The 23,418-nt window shown below is 36.8% G+C and overlaps 3 protein-coding genes and 1 pseudogene across 3 annotated transcripts; 1 reads left to right on the top strand and 3 right to left on the bottom strand.

Moving 5' to 3' along the window:
• Positions 1–359: 359 nt before the first annotated feature.
• On the bottom strand, positions 360–1,903 carry LOC111451647 (annotated as a pseudogene).
• Positions 1,904–6,199: 4,296 nt separating this feature from the next.
• LOC111451250 (SUMO-conjugating enzyme SCE1-like) lies at positions 6,200–12,812 on the bottom strand. Its single transcript, XM_023091596.1, has 5 exons — positions 12,456–12,812; positions 12,279–12,362; positions 7,302–7,454; positions 7,104–7,217; positions 6,200–6,561 (listed from the first exon to the last, which is right to left on the bottom strand). Exons 1-5 carry the CDS (start codon positions 12,522–12,524, stop codon positions 6,499–6,501), a joined length of 483 nt encoding a protein of 160 aa, XP_022947364.1. The 5' UTR covers positions 12,525–12,812; the 3' UTR covers positions 6,200–6,498.
• A 2,087-nt stretch (positions 12,813–14,899) lies between these two features.
• Positions 14,900–15,550, bottom strand: LOC111451612 (E3 ubiquitin-protein ligase MBR2-like). The gene has a single exon (XM_023092085.1). The coding sequence runs from the start codon at positions 15,548–15,550 to the stop codon at positions 14,900–14,902; it is 651 nt and encodes a 216-aa protein (XP_022947853.1).
• Positions 15,551–18,653: 3,103 nt separating this feature from the next.
• Positions 18,654–23,053, top strand: LOC111451249 (probable 2-oxoglutarate-dependent dioxygenase At3g50210). Its single transcript, XM_023091595.1, has 12 exons — positions 18,654–18,835; positions 18,926–19,041; positions 20,990–21,108; positions 21,187–21,250; positions 21,364–21,431; positions 21,577–21,635; positions 21,722–21,887; positions 22,014–22,033; positions 22,128–22,174; positions 22,285–22,365; positions 22,439–22,528; positions 22,605–23,053. The coding sequence occupies exons 1-12, from the start codon at positions 18,802–18,804 to the stop codon at positions 22,728–22,730; spliced, it is 990 nt and encodes a 329-aa protein (XP_022947363.1). The 5' UTR covers positions 18,654–18,801; the 3' UTR covers positions 22,731–23,053.
• The last annotated feature ends 365 nt before the right edge of the window (positions 23,054–23,418 follow it).

Raw genomic sequence — 23,418 nt, 5'->3', positions numbered from 1 at the left:
ACTTAGTGAGTATTTCTTAATATACTCAGCCATGTGCCACTTCTATTTCAAGAAAAGGCAAGGCACACCTCTACGTCAGCGAGGACATTGCAAGTCAAGGCCATGTCACATGCATAAGATAGTGGTATTTTAGTTTTTAGATTTTATGTTAGTAGAGGGTACCTCTAGTATGTTATTTTATTTAATTAATATTTCTATAGATTCCTTTAAATACTTTTTGAAATATGTAAATCCATGACCATGTTTTACGATGATATTTTTTTATGTTTAGCAGAAATCTAGGATCGTTACAATATCAAAGTAGATAACAGTTCAATATATTACCAAATTATAGATTACATGCTTGAAAGTACAACTATAAATTACAACATAACATAACATATTACGATACTTTCATGTTTGTTTCTCATAAGTTTTTTTTCGATTACAAAGTCGATGAAACGAACTTATTCTTTGAGTTTTTGGCTTCATTTGTTGGTATGGTCTTAAACAAATCCTCAAGTTCTAACACAAATCTTTCCATAGCTGGAGCAGGCAAGGAGAAAGGCACCACAATTCCCTCTTCCCCTTTGTTGTTCTTGAAACGCATATAAAAGCTTGTCAAACCAGGGACGGTTGCAGCCCCTCCCATGGCAGGTCCTCCAAAAATGGCATTTCCCCATCCAAAATCAACCTCATCCATCCTAGCTTTCCTCATCCGACACCGCCAACGATCTCACCGCTGTTAAGTTCGGTCGTCTTTTGATTACCATAAGATCTGCCACCGACTTCATGTACTCCTCTGTTAACTCATTCTTAACCTTCGTAACCAATTCTACAGCATAACCTAATGGATTCATGCAAAGCTTACCTGCAGTGGCAAGCGCGGCAGGGCAAGCAATTGCATTGCCATAATATCCCAAGGGTAAAGATTTTGACTTGGTGCGTAAATTCACAATGCAAAGCAAGCGCATTTCTTCATTTGGGTCAGGTTGAAGGGCTATTGTACGAGTGCGCCAAATGCAAGCCGTGATGAGGTCGAAGGAAGAGCAATAGTGGAGATGAGTGGGTAAGGTTTTGCGGATGGCAGAGATATCACTCGGACGGAAGATGACCAAGCGATGAGCCATGTCCTTGAGACGGACAAGGATGCCTTTAGTATCAACAACTTGGTCGTATTCATGGTGGTTATGAGTGATTGTATGGTGGTTATGAGTGATTGTGGGAGGGTCTCTTGCATTTAAGAGAGCTCTTTGCCACACAGGAAGAATAGATGGTACTACGGCACCTCGAGCTATTTCAGCTATGGCATTTAGGAATTGAAACATACCAAAAGCATCAGCCATCGTATGATTTAAGCGAATGGCAAGGATGAAACCGCTACATTTAAGTCGTGTCACCTACATTAACCAGTCGTGTCACCTCCATGAATATTCATATAATTTTTCAAAGTAAAAGAACACATCGAACCTATACAGACTTGAAAGAGCCACAATGGACAGTCAATGATTCCATCTGAATCTGGAACGTTGTATAAAACATCCTCCAAACATGCAAATAGAGGGTAAATTGCATCGCCAAACTGTTCCAAAGTAACATTTGCATCTGCTTCAATGAATAAGACACCTTCGCCTGTACATTCAACAAATAGCTTCCGTCCCGGCCCTTCCCTCAATCTGCCTGCAAAAAGGTAGTAAGATACCAACGTCTCTGCAAGTGCCTTTCGTATCACATCCACAGGATCTCTTCCCTCCATGCTTGGATTATGTGGATAGAAAAATATCATTGGAACTTGAAATCTGAAGCCTTGTTGATCATCGATATCTGAAAGTTGTTTAAACTCATATGGTGTCGGTTTTGCTGGAGCAACCAATTCCGGTTGACATCTTCGTACCTGGAACACAAAATCAGTCTCCGATGACATAGCGATTAGAAAGAAACAGCAACAATTGTTTGAGAGCGTTAATATTTTGAGTGGTGGGAGGGAAATTGTTGTATTTATAGCAAAATGACATGATTTAAAACCAGGTGGCCTTTCATAATTCAATATGTTTGAATTCACTTAGTTGTTTCCAAATTGAAAGTCTCTTTAAATATGTTCACGTTTAAAATAAAAAACATTTTCAAATTTTATTTTTGAATTTATTTTGTTTTTCAACTCTTAAAGTTATAAATTTAATTCATAAAACTTTCAAAATTTTATTAAATTCATGGAATTTAGAATTTTTTTTACCATACATTTATATTTACTAAATAATTTATTTTTAGAATATTTAAAATTTTCATTAGAAAAAAAAAATTAAGATATAATAGAAGTTTAATAAATTATTAAATATTTAGGTCATCAACTAACAACTTTAAATTACACCGACAAGAAAAAAAAAGTAACATCAATAAATATATAAAAATTGTTCAATAAGTATCTTGCTTCGAGACTCCGATAATATTTATTTGTTGATTAAATATGTTCCGCAATTATTGTGGAGAAACAAATCATATCTCAATGAAGAGTGCCTAGAAGAACAGCTGAAAAGGACCTCTCCCAATGAGAAACAACAGAGTGGTTCTATAGTCCCTCCCTATCTTTGTTCCTAAAATCGTGAATTTTCAATAATTTGCACGATTTTGAATGATCAACCAAAACGTATCAGAATCATCTGAAGCTAAAGTTAGATCGGGAATTGAAGGTTCTTTAGCCTATTAAGTACGATTAGTTAGCATTTCGGTGATTTTTTTAGGTGATAAAAGAAAAGTTGTCAAATAAGAAAACTCCCTTCTTTAACGAGCACGGACTTATTAAAAAAAATGATAGAGTTCCAAACTTAAATAAACATCCAAATTATTCATAAATCTAATGGAACAATATGCTTTTAATCATTGCGGTATGACAATAGGTTTGTCTTTGGGCATTTTTATTCTTAAAAAAGTTTCCTATTTGTACGAGGAATGATCTGGTATACATGTATTAAATGTTTCTTCATATAAGGTATGCTATAGAATCGACTTCGACCATATCTTATCTTTAGAAAGCCCTATCTTTTTGCAATGAACAGTCTTGATTTTAACATAAGATTAATCAACACGCTATTGCAGTATGACCCTATGATCGGCCTCAACTAAGTATAACTCTGTGTTTCGCCTTCAATCATGCCTTGCTTCAGCCTTCAAAAACATTACCTTCACTTGCCTCGTGTGACTAATAATTGGGTAAACCTATTGGACAAGTAATTATATTTTAACATTCCAGCTTAGCACTAGTTCTCATTTGTCGCATCATGTTGGGCTGACTGTGAAAACCCTCATATTAACCAATATACAACCCTTTCGTAAACAAATCTCCCACATGATCATCCGTCTTCTTCCTTCGAGACTTTCTCTCTAATTAAATGGTAGTTCACCTCCACATGATTTGTTCTAGCACGAAACATCATATATTTTACTGGGTAAATCACACATTGGTTGTCACAATGAAGTGACATCGGATAGTCAGCTTTCTGGTAAAAATCGTCCATTAAAAGTTTCAGCCACTTACTTTCTTAAGCGGCTTTAGTCGCTGCTCTATTTATTTCTGTAGTTGCAATGATATTTTTTTTTTCTTCACTAAGAAATTATTTTGGAACTCAACTTGAACACATACGCAATGGTTAAACTTCTCGTGGTCTCCTTCATAGTTAGTGTCATAATATCCAATTAGCTTACAATCTTTGCTTCTTTTGTCAAAAAAACAATGTAACATTGACATATATCAGGATCCGTTAAACTGAATCCAAATGAGAATTCTTTGGACTTTGCATGTACCAACTAATGATACCAACTATATTTTTAAAGTCCTTTGGTTGGTTCACGTACATCTCTCAGTCCAACTTATCATGCAAGAAAACATTTTTCCCATTCATTTGCCACAATTTCTAATATTTACTTGTTGCAAGCTCTAGCGAAGCCCATACGATAGTGATCTTCACCAATGGACTAAACATTTTATCATAGTCTAGTCCATATTATTTAGAGAACCCTCGAACTACAGGTTGAGCCTTGTATCTCTAGATTCATCTATTTGATAGACGCTTTATTTTGTAAACCCACCTGCAAAAGATGGGTTTCATATCTCCTAATCTTGGCACTAGTTTTCTAGGTTTGATTTTGATCTAAATCTATAATTTTTTCATCCATCACCTTTTGTTCGGCCGAAATTTTGTGGTGCTTTTCTATGAACTTTTTAACTGTCTTCTGTAATAGCTATATTGGCATTACTTAAGATTTGACGTTCAGATTCTTTCTCATCATCAAAGTTGTTACTTTGTTGTTTTCTTTTCACCGGGTTCACTTTGTTGAGTCACTTCTTGCTCACCAATGTTAATATCACTCGGAACTTCAGGTGCATCAACACTTGACCAAATATGTGCAGTTTGCTCTTCTGTCTTAAATTTTAGAATTTCTTCAATGCTCAGTATGTTAAGCTTTTCTTCTCTAAGAACTATCATGCTTCTGTTGTGCCACTTTGATCGCCAGACATGTGATTTGAGCACCCTAAATCAATGATCCAATCATTTTCATAAATGGTAAGCTCACCTACTATCACCACGAGGGTTAACTCAGTCTTCTTCTAAGGCACCTAGTACCTTTGCATCTTATTCATCCTTCATCTGTTTTTTTAGAGTTTGCCACATTCCTTTCGACGGACTTTTTCTTGGATGCATTCAAATCTCTTTCCTTGAGAACTCCTGCTCATTCTTCTAAGCTCTCACAGGTTGTATTGTTCTTTGATGACTTCTTCCTTTGTCACTATTTTTGTATCCGCGCAACTTATTGTTGCTCAAACTTTCAGTTGCGTAGAGCACTTCTTCATTAATCTTCAGTGTTATATTTCTCATTTGCTTAGTCGTGACTTCTTCGCAAGCTAGCAAATTTTCAAACTCTACAGGTGATGGTTGAGCAATCAATGTGATGTTTCTCATTTGCAAACTCTACAGGTGATGGTTGAGCAATCAATGTGATGTTTCTCATTTGCTTAGCCATGGCTTCTTCGCAAGCTAGCAAGGTTGAGCGATCAGTGTGATGTTTCTTATTTGCTTAGTCATGGCTCCTTCACAAGCTAGCAAATTTTCAAATTCTACAAGTGATAGTTGAGCGAGTCATCATTGAATAACAATAATGAAACTTTTATATTCTGATCGCAATTTGTTGATAATAGTCATTTTCATTCAAGTTTCTCCAATGATGAACTTCGAATCTAGTTCAGTAATATCCCAACAGATCGACTTGATCCTATGAAAGTACTAAGCAATTGTTATGTCATGTTGTGAGATTGATAACAACTCATCGGCTTGACCCCATAGAAGTACTAAGCAATTGTTATGTCATGTTGTGAGATTGATAACAACTCATCCGCTTGATCCCATAGAAGTACTAAGCAATTGTTATGTCATGCTATGAGATTGATAACAACTCATTCTCCAAAAATTGTAATCTTGTATCGTTCTTCGTTTAGAAAAGTGCCACGAACATGTCTCATGCTTCTTTTTGTGTCTTATTATCTCGAATGCACTCCAACATTTCTTGTTCGACAATGTCTTCAAAGCAAACATTACTCAGCCACAAGGTAAACATTACACAAGTTTCACCTATTGAAGTTCTTGTTGTAGTACGACATGCCCATACTAACCCTTTCAATCCTTCCAACATTCATTCTTCAGATATTAATTGATTCTGAGCTAGAAAAGAACATAGATGGTCATGGTTAAGATTTGGACTTGATTTCCTAAAACTTGCATTGTCAAACTTCATTCCATTGGCTGATATAAATAATAACATTAAGAATTCCAAAATGAAACAATTTAGAATGTGATATGCTCAAAACAGGTCCAACTCTCAAAACAGGTCCAACTAATCAATGTAACGTATTGTGTAGCTTCTAAAAAGCAAACCCATCTTCCAAACCACAAGTGATTCGTTTGGGCTTGCGAGCATGTAGTTGTTTGAATTTAGAACAGAGAAGTGCCACATCAATGATTTACCATGTCCAATCTCAGGGAACTCCCCCATGAGATCTTCAAAAGGCCACAACTCTTGAGCTGCTGCTCCTAGGAGTTAGAAGCATCCCAGCTTTTAACCATACCCATACCCAAACTCAAATACACTCGACATTGCCTCGTTCGATCACTCACGAGAAAATTTCAAATCTCCTACAGAAAAATGGCATTCCATACATGAGCATGTAGAATTCAATCCACAACCTAAGAGAAAACCCTTCATTCTTACATATTTTAGAGCAGGAAACCATGAGGTTCACAATATGAACACGATGCAACATCAGGCTGTTGACATGTTTACCAATAAATATCGACATACGCGGGTCTATATCTGGGAAACATGAAAGTTTCAGAGATTATGACAATTGAAATGTGCACCACATACCAACCAATCTATAAAAACAAGTCAGTTTTAAATGTTGATTTAATCAGTGGCAACTGGTTTGCTAATATCATAGTATCAAGAAGTCTAATGCGACTCAGATTCGGCTTACACCAGAGGAGGATACTGCTTGGCTTGTTGGCGAACCCTCTTCTTGTACTCAACGGCATCCTGCACAAGGACACATTCTTGCATTTAACAAAAGAAAATCATAAAGTCAGGTGGTTATCCAATTAACACCTGATTCAAGTACAAATCAAATGGTTGTAGGAACCAACATCATAACTCTCATCTAGAATAGTTAATATAAAGAATACATCAAATGTTTTCTCTTGAAAAGTGTTTTCAGACAGTTCAATCAAACCCACAAGACTATGCACAAAATCCATTTTAGATATATCTCTACATAATGAAGAGGAAATATACGAAGTAAGAGTGATAGCTAAATAATCTAATCAAGGTGAAGACAACACACCAGTAAGCGGGTCACAGGTCTACACATGAACATGTTGAATACCATTACAGAATACACAACACAACAGTAAGCGGGTCATAGGCCTACATGAACATGTTCAATACCACTACAGATTACACTTGGCCTACCTTCACAAGCAAGGATTGAGCTTCCACTTCCGTATTGAGGAAAATTATAGAGCACACGTGATCAGATTTACATTCAAAAGGAAAAAAAATGCATCTAGTGGTTGACGTACCTGGATGAAGAGATGATACCCTTCTGTCTGGGCGGGATCAGCAGGATTTGGTTGATCCAGCAAATCCTGGATTCCAACAAGAATTTGTTTAACAGTTATGGCTGGTCTCCACCCCTACACATGAACGGAGAAAGTTCAGGGGCAGATCAGGTGATATCCTGATAAACATACAGCCATAAGTTTCCATTTACTACTCACACTATCTTCATTGAGAATTGACAAGCAGACTGTTCCTGATGGGTACACGTTAGGATGGAAGAAACCCTGAGGAAATCTACACTTTGGTGGCTTACTTGGGTAGTCTTCACTGAAGTTGAGTGTAAGGGGAAAGAAACCACCCTCCCAGTCTGTCTGTAAAACAATAAGGACTATGTCAACTTTAAATAGTATAAAACTTCAGTGCATGGTAATACTGAGAAAGTCAAGAGAAAAAAGTCCACAGAACAATAGACATCAATGAAAAGAAGGTCTATTGGAAACATCTTAAAGAACAGCGAACCCAACCCGGAAATAGAGGGTTCGGTTGGATTGTGAAATTTTTCGGGTTGGGTTGGGTTAAGTTACCAATCCAACCAACCCGAACTTCTGGGTTGGGTCAAAAAAACCCCTCAACCCAACCTAACCCAACCCAGACAATGTACACCCCTACCCCTACCCCTACCCCTACCCCCTACCCCTTCCCCTAGGACTTGAAGAAATGATGAAAGCAGCTCAAAGAACAGAGGACAAAAATATGGCCAAACTTGCCAAATTTGGGTCAGGATCTGGCCCAAGTAAATTATTGAAACCCACGGAACACGTTGAAAAATCCAAGAGAAGCAACCAATCGTATTGTCTGTGTCAACTACCATTTAGCTAATAAGCCCGTGGATAACAAGGTTTCCAGAATGATACTTCCTGATATTGTATTTGAAGCAATTGTTCGAATATCTTAAGATATGATCGTGTCAAGGGCATATCGGTTGAAGTAGATTCTTCTTGAAGTGATTTTCGGAAGTAGGAAAAAAGATTAAGAGTTGAATCATACACGAAATCGGTTTATTGATATTGGATTTGATCAATGCAATGAATTGTTTCGAGCAAATTGTCAAACACGTTTAAAGTACCTATGAAAGCAATAGAAGCAAATCCTATCCACACAATTACCTGGGCAAACCCACAACCTACCCAACGTATGGAATTATGTTACATGGGGTTGACAAACACTGTACTACAGTCCCAAAAGAGAGTGGATTGTGTTACTGATGTGATGAGAAATTCTTCGTGGGGCATAAATGTAAAAGTTACAAATTAAGACTTAGTTGTAAGCCCGAAGAAGCCAAGATTGAAGAAAGAGCAAAAGGTGGATAATTTGACAAAGACAAGGGAGGAATTAATCGAGCTTTCGCAGAACACCATGATGCTCCACACCTAGTACAATCAAAGTAAAAGGCATAACCGAGAACTTTCCTACCTTGAATTGGATAGCATCGATATTATTTTGGGCATGCAATGATTACAACCTCTGGGGGGTGACTAAGGTCGACTAGAAATTATTTTGGGCATGCAATGGTTATGAACTCTAGGAGTGACCAAGGTCGACTAGAAAGCTCTCTCATACCATGGGTAGCGATGATAAAAAGGTGGTAATCCCTCTCTAACAAAAGCAAAAGTCTCATTGAAGCGTCTACATTGGTTATGAGAAAGGCAAGATGAGGAGTTTCTTGTGGGACTTCGAGCCCTCATTGCCCAAATGCAAAGGCTCGAGATAGTGGAGTCCGACCCAACCTCATCCCCACCTTGATCAATCCATTGGATGATAGATGAATACAAAGAAGTGTTCCTAGAACCTGCATATCTACCTCCCCCATGGGAACTAGATCATAAAACCAAACTGAAAAAAGGGACAAGAGCCCATTAACATGAGGCCTTATCGATACCGTTTTTGTTCAGAAAGAAGAGATCAAGAGGTTGATTAACGAGATGTTGAGGGCAAGCAACATTCGACCAAGTGTCAATCCCTATTTTAGCTTGGTGTTGTTGGTAAAGAAAAAGGATGGGAGTTGGCACTTTTGTGTCAATTATCATGTGTTTAACAATGTTATCATGCTAGATAAGTTTCCCATACTTGGGATGGAAGAATTGTTGGATGAACTACATGGATCTTAGGCATATTCAAGTTGGATTTACGCTTGAACTATCGCCAAATAAGGATGTTTGAAGATGGTAGTTCCAAAATGGCATTTCAAACACATGAAAGCCATTATGAATCCCTAATCACATCATTTGACCTCACCAATGCTCCATCAACCTTCCAAGCACTTATGAACCTAGTATTTCAACCTTTCTTACGCAAGTTTATTCTTGTAATCTATCAAGATAATCTCACTTACATTCCAAATTTGGATACTCAAATGGAACACTTGGTTGTTGTGTTGAATATTTTGCGAGAGAATTCATTGGCCACTAACCTTAAGAAATGTCAATTCACAAGGGATCGTAAGGAGTACTTGGAGCATTGGGTGTCTACTAAGGGAAATCTTATCTCAAAATTAACAACCCATCACTTTTTTCAATCACACATTATCAGCTCAAGCCCAAACTAAATCAATTTATGAGAGGGAATCGATGGCCATTGTCCTAGCAGAACAAAAATGACATCCTTACTTATTGGGTCAACGATTTGTAGTGCGCAGATACCAACAAACGCTTAAACAGTTGTAGGGGTATGGCTTTGAAAATCAGTATCGACTTGAGTTAGAAAATAAGGTCGTCAATGCTCCATGTTGAACATCACCCACATTGGACTTGGCCTTGGCCATGTTGACAACATCTGCTATACATGGTATTGAAATGGTTAGGAAAGAAGTTAATGAACTGAAGTTTTGAAACAAATTCAAGGAAGATTCGGAAAAAGACCCCACCAGTCACCCTAAATTCTCAATACACCAAGGAAACATGCTTTATAAGAATGATTTGGTTCAATCCTCAACCACTGAATTTTTACCAATTGAGTTGTATTCATTTCATGACTCCGTATAGGAGATTATTTCAAGTTCCTAAGGACCTGTAAATGGCTAATGGCAAAGTGTACTGGTCGGGCATGAAGGGACATGTAAAAAATATGTGGAGTGTCAAGTGTGCCAACGTATCTCTCACTTTATCTGGCATGACTTCTCCAACAGCTACCAAGATCTAATCAAGGGTTGGAGGATATTTCGATAAACTTAATTGAGGGTTTGCCACCGGCCAATCGCCATGACATGGTACTTGTAGTATTGAACAGATTTGAGTAAACATGCCACTTCTTAGCTTTAAATCACCCCCTACATTGCCAAACAATGGTTGCTTTGTTTGTGAAGGAGATTGTTCGTTCATACGACTTCCTCTTCTCCATTTTATCCAATCAGCAGCATGATTTTTATTAGTCACTTTTGGGCTGAATTATTCTGAGTTCAAGGTCCTCAGCTACACGTTGGAGCATAGCATACCACCCTGAGACTAACGGCCAGACCAAGATTGTTAACAAGTGTTTAAAGACATATCTTTGATGTTTTTGTAGAGAAAAACCGAAAAAGTGGCTGCAGTGTGGCTCTCATGGTCAGAATTTTAGCACAATACTACCTACAGAAGTAACACACCAACTAAGAACCAGCTAATTCTCTCTAATGACTTTGAATGGGCAGCCTTTCCTAGGATGTCAGCTTACCAACTGAACAATGAGATAAAGGAATGGAAACTTTAGGTTCAATGGAAAGGCTTACCTAGTTATGAAGCTACATGGGAAACGCTTGACATGTTTCACAACACAAAATTTCACCTTTAGGACAAGGTGTCTTTCAAGACGGTGGATACGTGAGGCCCCCAATCATGCATTTCTATGTTAGAAAGGGTAAAGATGGAACTAAACCATCCCCTAGTTAAGTGGATAGTCGTTAGTATATATTTTGGATTATGCCGAGTGTACTCTTCATACTTTTGAATAGTTGGTACAACCAGACTTGGTATGCAAGGGGAGTCCCATCCTCTCGAAAAGGTTGTTTGAATATCACTAAGCAAGCAGGATCCTTACAGTCATTTCCTACTACAATAATGAGCATGTATATCCTAGAAATTACTAATACTAGTATTTATATCTAAAAATTGAGAGATTCTCAAACGCCTATTGACCCTTGAATGAAAAAGTAGTTTCAGTGTAAAACTAAAAAAAAATGTTAAGTTTCAACCAAAGATCAGGAATAAACCGATAACAGAAAATAAATCTAAGTAGAAATCAAGTTGCGGTGGATCCATTTAGATAGACGAGAGATGCACTTCAACTAATCTTTTCACATACTCGAATCCAACAGATATAAAGCATAAAAATTTAAATGTTAATTTAGCATTGAAAACTCCCAACAATTGTTGCAAAGCAAGCTACAGCCACGTATAGCGCTAAAAATTACGCAATAGTAGACTTACTTCTACTGGCACGGGAATAAGGAATAAATAAAGAGTCCTTTCCACTTAGTAGTGGAATTTGGGAACTTATGAACTGCTACTTCCTGATGGGATTATATTACCAAATTAACTGCTTCTCGGCCTAGACAATTACTCGAGACTCCATTTCATCCGATTTTTCAATATTAACATCGTACAGCAACAAAATATTGTTATATTATATATTGAAGATGCTGGAATAGGGGCATAGGAATTTTCAGTTTGCTATCATAAGAATCTGCGTGATGGTATCAGCTGATCACCATATACTACTGAAAGAAAAAAGGCAATAATACCCAATAAACTTCGATCCTTTCATCACTGCCAGGTTCGAAAAGCTTAGTGATCAGAAATTTCATATAGGTGGCCCAAAGGATCTTGAGCCCTGAAATCAAGATAGTTTGTCATGGGAAAAGAAGGTTGTGTTTTAGCCACAATAAAAGTTGATTGCGGCTATGAGCTTCAAAAGATCAGCCAATTCATGATCCCAAGTTGAAAAGGAAATAAAAATGGATTAAGGAAGGAAAGAAGCAAAGAAACAAAGCAGATCAAATCACGAACTAAGAGGAGTTCAAAGCTTATCCTTCCTTAAAAACCAAGACAGAATTCCAGAGAGCAGAAGAAGAATTAGGGCGTGCAAGATGGAGAACAAATTCGGAATGAACTTCATAATTTCAAGAGAAAAAAAGACAATCAATCCAACAATTTCAAGCATACCCCAACTTTCCCAGGAATAATGCAATGCCAAACCATCAAATTCACCGTCCCATCAGGCAGAGTCTCCGGTTTCGCAACAAAACCCTAAAAACACAAAAATCATTAAAAAAAACAAAATCCTTCCGAAACAGAACACACAGCAAAACATGATGAAGACGAACAATAAGGAATACCCACATGCGGATGATTCTTCCGCCACGACTTCCGCTCCTCCGTCAGACGACCGCGTGCAATACCACCCGACATGCCTCTCTCTCTCTCTAGGAACTCAAAATTCCGACAACGAATCAGAAATCCAGAATCAGCGATCCGAACACAGCCAGAAGCAGAGGAAGACTCAAAAGTCTTTGGAGCCTTATAGGAACGGAGAGGGAGGAATTAGGAGCAGTCGCAGAGAGAGAGACTGCAGTTGAATCGAACGTACGGCTGAGATTGAATCGAGAGAAAGGGTAAAGGGGAAAATGGAGGCTGAAGCGGATGGAAGAACATATAAAAATTTGTCTCGATTATGTTCTGAAATTTGGATAAATATTGAGCGGAAATTAAATTGGGCGACAACCTCGCAAAAGTCAAATCAGAATCTGTCGAATTTTCTTTTCCAATTCCGAAATTTCGCTTCAGAATCACGCCAATTTTCGATTTGCCATGATGACGACGTAAGTTCTCTCCAATTTCAATTTTTTTTTTTTTCCTACAATTGCTTTTAGTTTAGTTTTGTTATAACAACTCAAGTCCATCCCTAGCCGGCATTGTCTTGTTTGTGTTCTCACTTTCAGGCTTTTCCTCAAGGTTTTTAAAACGTGTCTACTAGGAAGAGGTTTTCTCACCCTTATAAATAATGTTTTGTTCTCTCCTCCGACGGACGTAAAATCTCACAATCCACCCTTATTCAAGTTCCAACGTCCTTGTTGGAACTCGTTCCCTTCTCTAATCGATGTGAGACCCCCAATGCACCGTCCGTTGAGGCCAGCATTCTTGCTGGCACACTGCCTTGTGTCCACTCCCCTTTGGAGTTCAGTTTTCTCGCTGGCACATCGCCTAATGTCTGACTCTAATATCATTTGTAATCATCCCTAGCAAATTTTGTAGCCTTTAATATTTATTGTTGGGCTTTTATATTAAATTTTGAAAATACTAAATTAGTTTTTTTTAATTTGTAAGCTTATATTTAATAAATCTTAAAATTTTCCATTTAATTTGAATAAAATTTTAAAATATTTGATATTTTTTAAATTTAATATAGTTTGATATAAAATTGAAAGTTTATAATTATATTGGACAAAAATTGAATTTTATATAAAAATAAAATTAGTTAATTAAAAAAATATGTGTCAAGAATTTATTAAGCACAAAAGTACTCGGTCATTAATTTTCTCTTGATTTTATTTGAGCAAATTCTCAATAGTGAAAATTTTTAGTACAACACGTGCAGTGGTGATTGGATCATCAAACCTTTTGATCAGACATATAACGTCTTGATTAATTGTGACGTATACCGTCTTAATTACTTGTGTTCAACTCAAATTAACCGAACCTAGTTCATTAAATAAGCCCGATGATAATTTGATATCTCATTTTAATCATTGTTGAATATGAAAAAAAAAATATATTAAATCAAAAGTACAGAGATTATAAATTAAATAAACTCATTCACCATATTATTAATAAATTTAGGTTAAATTATAAACACGACCTTTAATATTAAAAATGAAAGAATTAACTTAATGTTATAAAATAGTCGAAGATTCTACTCTCAACTAATGTGGGATCTCACAATCCACTTTCTTAGGATCTACCATCCTTGCTAGCACATCGTCCGGTGTCTGGCTCTTATATCATTTGTAACAGTCCAAACCCACCGTTAGTAAATACTGTCCGTTTTGGCCCGTTACGTATCACCGTCAGTTTCATGGTTTTAAAATATGTTTGTTTAGGAGAAGTTTCCACACATTTATAAAAATTGGTCATTTCTTCACCGTAATTGTTTTTGGGAAAGAAGTTTCCACGCCCTTATAAAAAATGTTTGGCTATACAGATTTCGACATTCAGATAATTTAATCGACGTACGATCATACAGTTCAATATATAGTGATGTCGATGTGCGAAGCTCTAGGTCAAAGTTGAGTGTAGGTGGACGTTTAAAAACATAGTTGTCCTGCTTCCCTCAAATTCACCAACTTCTCAATTACTTTTCTCCCCTATTTTAATATTAATCCAAAAATTTTAAAATTGATAAATTTAGATAAATGATAAATTTCTAACGGATAATTATCAAAATAATTAATTATTTTTAAAATTCAAAATTAAAATATATATTAGGAAGGTTTAGATAACGTACAAAAATAAACTTAAAAAAAATAATATTCAGAGAATTAACTTCCCTTTATATTTGATATATTTTATCTTATTTTCCAGATTTGGTTAGCAGAATATTTTTTTAGGATTTTGTAGGTAGTTTGTATTATATTTAAATCATTAATGAAAATTAAACTTTTGATCACATTTATCAGACTTTCATTCTCACTCATGTTTCTTATTCTTAACATGATATCAGACCATCATTCTTAACAACATGTTTCTTGTTCTTTACATGATATCAGATCATCATTCTTAATAACATGTTATAATTTGGCTCTACACAGAGGACATGAATTGCTACATAGAAACCAGGTGAGGATGCATGATTTGTGAAACATATGACCGCATGGGATCTTAGCCACCTCCTTATCTCCGCCCTTCTCTTCATCGTAGCATTCGTAGCACACGCTGCACTCTTCTCCTCCCATCCCTTGTTTTCCGGCTGCCGATGTCGCCGCCACTCCAGCTTCCTCCAGAACCACCTTCTCCTCCACCATTACACCTCGCCGAACAGGACCTCGGCTCTCCTCCCTCCAAAACATTTGAATGTAGTCAATATCCGCTACCAATTGGAACTTCAAATCGTAGTCTACTGCAGCCCACTGTGTGACCAACGACGTGATCTTCTGAGCAATGGGGTTGCAGGATATGGAGTCGAGGTTCAAAGAGGACACCAATTCTACCAAGTAAGCATGGCAGAATAACGGATCCTCCAGCTCCCGTAGAGGCAGAGGAAACAGAGTATCCGCTATCAGAGTCGACGGAGTTTCTTCCAGGATGTCGTAGGGAAGCCCCGAATACGGCGATCGAGAGATCAGACGGCTGGAATAGCCCAGCCGGACTTGGAGGAGTTGGTCGGTGCCGTCTTTGCGGCGGAGAGAGTAGCGGAGGGTGGAGGAATTTGCAAAAAGCATTGTAATTGTGAGATTGTTGGATCGAAAAATAATAATATTAATAGGGAATTTGAAGTTTTAATTATCAAATTAGAATTTGTATTTGAAATAATTCTCAATAATTCATTTTCAACCGCTTATTTTATGGAAACTCTCAAAATTAAATATTTAATTCTTTATCTTTATTAATTTGACTTTCGTTACACTAAAATAAATCAATAAAATACAAAAAATTTTGTTATTCATTTAATTACTTTCCAAAAATACAATATTTTTTTAAACATTTCACGTGACATAAAATTGAAATTTTGACATTGTTACGTTAATATTTATTTAGTTGATCCACGTTTCAAAATGAGCGTTTTAAATTTTAGCTTTCGTCTCAATCTCAACTTGATCTTTTTGTTTTTGTTTTTTTTTTTTTTTCTCGACTAGGCATCGTAAGTCTGGTACCATCGTGTTGTCCTTCTAGGGTTTTGTACTCGAGGTATGCCCATAGTGTCACCCTTCGCACTTATTATGTAACGTTCCTACTTTTTCTTTTAAAATAAGATCGTTTAATATGTATGTTATGATTATTGTATGCGACAACTCGAGGTATGCTTTAAACGTCTCGTTTTAAATTTAATAATATCATCGTAAAAGTAACGGTTGAAAACTAGAAAAACATTTATTATCTAAGTTTAGAAATAGATGTGATCGACCTACCTTAATATAAAAATTGCGACTTAAATGCGCAAATCTAACTATTGTGACGTTTCATGGCTTCCTCAACTGACGACATTATCCGTACATGGGACCCTTACCTTTATATGGAAAAAAAATAAAACGTTAGTTGAGTATTGAAAAATACCTCAGTAAATGTCCCCACCGTGTGAATCGAGAAATGCAATCATATGAAAATATGGAACATGGTGGGACTTATTTTTCGTGACTATTCATTAGGCTCTATTTTCTGCCTTGAATATGGTTGGATGCAAGTACTTTGTTACACATTGTTCACGAACGCACGAACCCACTGAGCGTAGGGGTGTTCGTGGGTTGAGTTAGTTGGGTGGGGACATTTTTTTAACCCAACCTAATTATTGTTCGGGTTATAAAATTTTTCAAACAAAACAACCATTATTAAATATTGATCCTAACCTAACTCAACTATAATTTTTTGTGTTGGGTTGGTTCGGGTTGTTCGAGTCATTTATTTAATAACATACTCTCTTACGTGGAAATAGACATTTAAAACTTCATCATAAAATAAAACACTGTCATGGACTTACATATTTGAAAACATCTCTAAAACAACGCTACGAAATACTAAATAAAACAAATAAAACATTAAAAGTAAGAACACTCAATACTAGCCTAAGTCTAACAAAATGAAATATCACTATTCTATGCATGTGTCATGGTTTCTACTTGCGATGTCATTATCTTTACCTGAAATAGAAGTAGCCTCTTGTCTTTACCTAAAATAGAAGTAGCACATCTGTTGAGTATCTTAAGAAATACTCAGTAAGTGGCCCCACTATTTGGGTCACGGAATTCAAACACATGCAACCCATGATTAGGGATCTATCGTTAAAACCATCATAGGGGTGGCTTCTTGTATTTATAGTACTTTTCTACACACGACCCACACGTGTGAGCGTGAATCGCAGGCGGTTCGCACTCCTTGGACCCATCATAGTCGGGTTAGCTGTCCGTAGCCGGATGTCTAGAGGTCAGCAGACCCCCGAGTATCATTCAAGGCATGATGATGATTATCATCATAGTGTACGCGTCCGCACTCATCATCATAAATTGGGAAGTAAGACATAATCTCATCATCATATAACATAAAACATAAATCACACGTGCAAGGGCCACTGAGTACGTGTCATCATACACAAGTCAAGTCTTCCGACCGAGCCGATGGTAAAGCCACTTAGTTGGTTGGCCTTAGCCGACGTTCTCTCTAAAATAATCACTCGAGTTCGTTTGAATTCTGTCCCTTGAAGTTGCTCCAAGTACATTGGAAATAGTTTCCTATTAGAACGTCCATCTCGTTTCTTTAATAATTCACATTTCTAACTTCATTCAACTTAAACTTGGTAATATGACGTTATACTGACTTCAATTGCTTTAATTAAGGTCAAATTCAGCTCCGAAAAGGTAAAAATACCCTGGCCAGTGTCAAAAATGCCAAATCGAGCTAAATACACCATTTTTTAATCGAGCCACTACATGACGACGACATATAACTTTACACTTGTTCTCACGTAAAACCAAAATAATGTCAAAGTTTAGTTTAGTATTGATTAATTAGATAATCTAAGCTAAATCCAACCAATCAAATTATGTCACGTGGTGACCGAACTTAAAATAGTTAAGATCGAGATCAATTAATGAATATGAGCCAAATTTAAATATTTTTAATTTATTGAAAAAAGTTAAATTAAGCTCAAATAAATTGAATTAAATAAAAATACCTTCCGTGATTTATATTTTTACCATCGAGAAACTGTATCAAAACTTCATGGCTAATCTAGCTTTTTGAGCTTTTAAAACTTAACGAACCAACATCTCCCCTTAATCAAGGTTTGACTCCTTTTCTTTTGGAGTCTTAGTCATTATTTGACTATGTCTTCGAGGAGCCTCGACTCCTTTTCTTGTGGAGTCCTTTGTTCGACATTTGAGAATTCTATTGGCATGACTAAGTTTAGGGCACGAATCTGATACTATGTTAGACGAACACGACTCTCCACAATGGTACGATATTGTCTACTTTGAGCATAAACACTCATGACTTTGCTTTGGGCTTCCCAAAAAGTCTCGTACCAATGGAGATAGTATTTTTTTATTATAAACCCATGATCATTCCCTAAATTAGCAGACGTGGGACTTTCATCCACCAACAACGGGCGAGAGCGAATTGAGAGTTTGAGTAGTCGAGTTTCATTTGATTTGTTGTAGATTGGAGGATGGAAAAACCAACAACCCGTCATCCCTTATCCCCACACTCAAGACTAGCGAGAATAAGTTCGACATAAATTGAATGGATAAATAATTAAAAACAACAATAAAATGTAAATAATAAAATTTTAAAATATAAAGTGCAAAAAATTGTTTATTAATTGTAGAATAATTAAAAATAGCATTCAGTGGAGCAGGCGTAATTCCCCTCTCGGCGTTGTCACGACAAAAGCAGCCGTGCAGAGCCTCCGCCGTCTGTTAAGAGAAGTACCTGCGGAGCTTGAGAACAGCAAAAGTCACCTGTTCTTCTTCAATCCTTGCTCATGGCTACCGACTTCACGTCCTTTCCTATAATTGGTAATCGCACGGACGAATTCTAATTTCAAGTTTTCTGAATCATGGATTTGGTTTTGTTCTTCTAATTAACTCGAATCTTGTTTTGTTTAGATGTTGGTCCAATTATGGAAAAGAAAGATGACCCCCAAATGTGTGAGGATGCGAATGTGTTGGAAGTCGTGAAGCAATTAGATCAAGCTTGTAGACAGACTGGCTTCTTCTACGCGGTACATTTATTGTTCTCTCCCTCTCGGATTGATTTGTCACATTTTGTTGTGATTGTTAGCCATCTCTTTTTCGAAATGGATGTTCTAAGGAACTCATTCTACAAGTTCTTCGTACATGATTGAGTTGGTGTGTGAATTAATTTAGGAATCCCTTGATTCCACACAACAAAACAAGACGTTTCTTTCAAAACCCCAATAATTACTTTTGATCTTTGATTTATCTAATCTCTTGATTCAAGAAATCTATCTATTTGAGAGTGACTTTGGATTAACCAAAATCACTTATTCCGAGCATGGAAAAAATTATTTTGACCATTCCAAAACCACTCTAATAACAGTGTTGGACCTAAGAATGGACCAGGGAAATCTTCCATGGACCAAAGCGAGGTTTAATGAGGTCAGATCTTATATTTAATTTCTAAACGGCCTAAGTTGACTTGTAACTTTGCCACCATTAAATTTTCCCGAGGGAAACCTTGTTCATTAAAATCACTTGCCGTGACTTGTGAGTCAATTTGACAAGGTCTTGTGAGATACTAAAAAGGGTTATGTTGGAAACATTAGTAGGTTATCAATAAGGTTAGAGTGATAATTAGTTAGGGGTGTCTTAATTATAAATAAGGAGTGTTATTGTAACGGCCCAAGCACACCACTTGTTGTCTTTTTTGGGCTTTCCCTTTCGGGTTTTCCCGCAAGGCTTTAAAACGCGTCTGCTAGGGGAAGGTTTCCACACCCTTATAAAGGGTGTTTTGTTCTCCTCCCCAACCAATGTGCGACATCACAATCCACCCCCCTTCGGGGCCTAGCGTCCTTGCTGGCACTTGTTCCTTTCTCCAATCGATGTGGAACCGCCACCAAATCCACCCCATTCGCGGCCCAGCGTCCTTACTGGCACACTGCCTCATGTCTACCCCCCTTCGGTGAACAGCGAGAAAGCTAGCACATTGTCCGGTGTCTGGCTCTGATACCATTTGAAACGGCCCAAGCACACCGCTAGTGGATATTGTCCTCTTTGGGCTTTCCCTTTCGGGCTTCCCGTCAAGGCTTTAAAACTTGTCTGCTAGGGGAAGGTTTTCACACTCTTATAAAGGGGGTTTTGTTCTCCTCCCCAACTAATGTGGAACATCACAGTTATGTACCTTAGAAGGGGATCACATTAGTGGAGTAATAAATTGTGAGATTTTTTTTTTCTTTTTGATAATAGACAATTTCATTGATGATTGAGATTTACAAAAGGGATGTATAATCCATGGAGGTATAGCTATTGGAAGGAAAAATATTAGATAGTTTACACCAAGATATAGCTTGGAAAACAACATTGTCGAAAAGTTTTGTGTAGATATGTCTGCAAATATTCTCTAATTTCTTTCTTTCCACAGATTCCAAAAGAAAGCCATGATAAGGTTTTTCCATAATAGGGCCTTTGCATTCTTGAAAGGGTGGTACGTTAAGGCCATATCCAAAAGTTCATTTACCTCCCTAGGAAATGTGAGATGCCATCCGAGTATATTAAGAATCGTTGTCCAGAAATTCTCAACGTATGTGCATTGCATAAACAAGTGGCTTTGTGATTTGTTTTTTTTTCTTGCATAATGGACACCAATTTGGAGAAAGAGTGACGTAAGACATTCTTTTTTGAAGATCTTCACTTGTGCTTATGGCTTTATGCGCTATTATTTTTTTGAAGATGTAATCCATTGTGAGATTTGGGAGATAGTCCTATCATATTGGAAGTATTAGTAGGTTATCAATAGGCTAGCTGCATTGAGAGAAATTATCACAGGAAGTATTCTCCTTCAGTGCTAATGCCTTTTGGTATTGATGATATCCCTTCTTTTTACTTGCCTCCCATTTCTTTATGTTTCTGGCATAAATTTGTGTCTATTTTAAAAAAAGCATATATTTGTTACTATAATATTTGACAATAAAATATCTTGTGATTTATCAGAAGGGCCATGGTATTTCTGAATCCCTCCTTGGTGAGGTAAAGAAAGCAACACGCACGTTTTTCCAACATCCTTATGAAGAAAAAGTCAAGATCAAGTTGACTCCAGCTAGTGGATACAGGTTTGTTCTAGAGGATAGCAGGCTATGAGCCAAATGAAATATTCTCTTTATAATATGCATTTATAACTTTATATGCAGAGGATATCAAAGAGTGGGAGAAAACATAACCAAAGGAGTACCAGATATGCATGAAGCTATAGACGTGAGTTTGCCCTCATTTCTTGAATGAGTTGTTCATATCACTTTTGAGAAGTCATCTGTTCTTGTATTTTTGCATTGCTGAACTTCTGTGCTATCACGTTTGCAATTGGACAGTGCTATAGGGAATTTAAACCAGGGATGTATGGAACTCTTGGCAAAACTATGGAAGGGAGTAACCAATGGTAAGCATAGTTCATGCATTTCAAACATAGTTTTAAACAATTTGTCTTTAATTGCCTCTTTTGATCTATATTGTAAGAAAATGTTGGGAATTTGCGGTATTGAGATAAATTCAATCATGAAAGACATTGTTTTAATTTGTGTTAGGCCTCTTGATCCTCCCAACTTTAAGGAACTGATGGAAGAGTACATCAATCTCTGCACAGGCAAAGTTTCTTTATAAGCTTCCCTCTCCAACCCAAAAAAAATAATAAACCAAGATTTTTACTAGTGAAATTTAATGCGTTATTAGATGTTTCGAGAAATATTATGCGCGGAATTGCTTTAGCATTGGGTGGATCCCCATATGAATTCGAGGGGGATAGAGCCGGAAATTCATTTTGGGTTATGCGTCTTATTGGTTATCCGGGCGCCTCCTCTTTGAAGGCTTCTGATATCCCAGAAAATGACATTGGATGGTAATTTACAGCATTAGTGGTTTTCTGTACTTATAATGTTTCTGGCTCTAATGTTGTGTTTATTTGGCTCATCTTCTTCTTTGCTATCCCTTTGCTTTCAACTTTTCATCATTGAGCGACGTTCAGCGGGGCTCACACCGACTATGGTAAAAAGAACAGTAAAAAAGACAAATGTGTCTTTTAGATCATTAGTATCTGTTTAATCGATTGTATATTATACTAAGTGTCGGTCTTTGATAGGTCTGTTGACATTGGTTAATCAGGATGATGATATTACTGCACTTCAGGTAAAGGTCAAAACAATCATCAAAATGCTTTTGGTGTTGCTTTTTTCCTTTCCTCCATTCTTCTGCTGCTTTAGTTTTGTTTCATAAACTGATGGATAAGTTGGTGTAAGGTGAGAAACTTATCTGGAGAATGGATATCAGCTCCACCAATTCCTGGAGCTTTTGTTTGTAACATCGGCGACATGCTCGAGGTACATGATCACATCTGAATATCGTACTCTAGATTAGTCGATTATTTTCATCCATAAACTTCTGAATTTGTAGATCTACTCGAATGGGCTGTACAAGTCAACTTTACATCGAGTTATCAACAAGTCTCCAAAATATAGAGTCTGCGTCGCATTTTTCTACGAGGTCTTTCCCTCTCTCTTTCTCTTACTCTCTGTTATCCATTAATGTCTAATCAGCTTGCTATTGTTTGGAAGAGCAGACGAATTTCGACACGGCTGTGGAGCCTTTGGAAATTTGCAAGAAGAAAACAGGTGGAGAATCAAAATTCAAGAGAGCTGTTTATGGGGAGCATCTGGTTGGTAAAGTTCTCACAAATTTCGTTTGAAAGTTCAAAACTGTAACCCTCTTTGATCTGTTGTCTTTATATTTACACGTCTGTGTATTTTATGTTGGTTTATGTTGTAAACTTTCTTTTGTGTATTATAATAAAGAGAGCTTTGTGGGGAAGCATCTGGTTTGCAAATTCATTAAAATCAGTTGCTATGACTTGTGAGCCAATTGGGCATGGCATGGTGAGAGTACTAGCAAGGGTTATGTTGGGAGTATTAGTAGGTTCTCAAAAGGCTAAGTAATAATTAGCTAGGGTGTCTTGTACGAATTGTTATGTATCTTAAGAGAATCGTTTTAGTGGAATAATTCATTGTGGAATTTGGACTATTGTTATCTCGTAACTTCTCTTTGACATTCCAGGTCAAATTTATTACTCTGTTGTGTTTTTAGTCTTTGAATACCTAACAAGTCTACACCAACGAGCCTTGTAGGTTTGTTTCACTTCTGTAAGTTCGGATGACTTAATCTATCAATATTTTGAAGCTTATTTAGAAGGAAATTTTTTTGACTTGATAATGTCATTTTCGAAATGTAACAGTTAGAGCATCCATAAACATACAACGTTTGATATGAAATGGAAGTGAAGCATTTAGTTGATATCAATCGTTTCTAAACTACCAAATACCAAAATATGCCAAACAGTCTCGTCTCAATCCAAGTTCTAATCATGGTGAAAAGATGTT

This window comes from Cucurbita moschata, unplaced genomic scaffold, assembly GCF_002738365.1.
Source record: "Cucurbita moschata cultivar Rifu unplaced genomic scaffold, Cmos_1.0 Cmo_Scf00013, whole genome shotgun sequence".
NCBI classification, from domain to species: domain Eukaryota; kingdom Viridiplantae; phylum Streptophyta; class Magnoliopsida; order Cucurbitales; family Cucurbitaceae; genus Cucurbita; species Cucurbita moschata.
The sequence above is the reverse complement of the archived record's forward strand: the minus strand, read 5'-3'. Positions and strand labels throughout refer to the sequence as shown.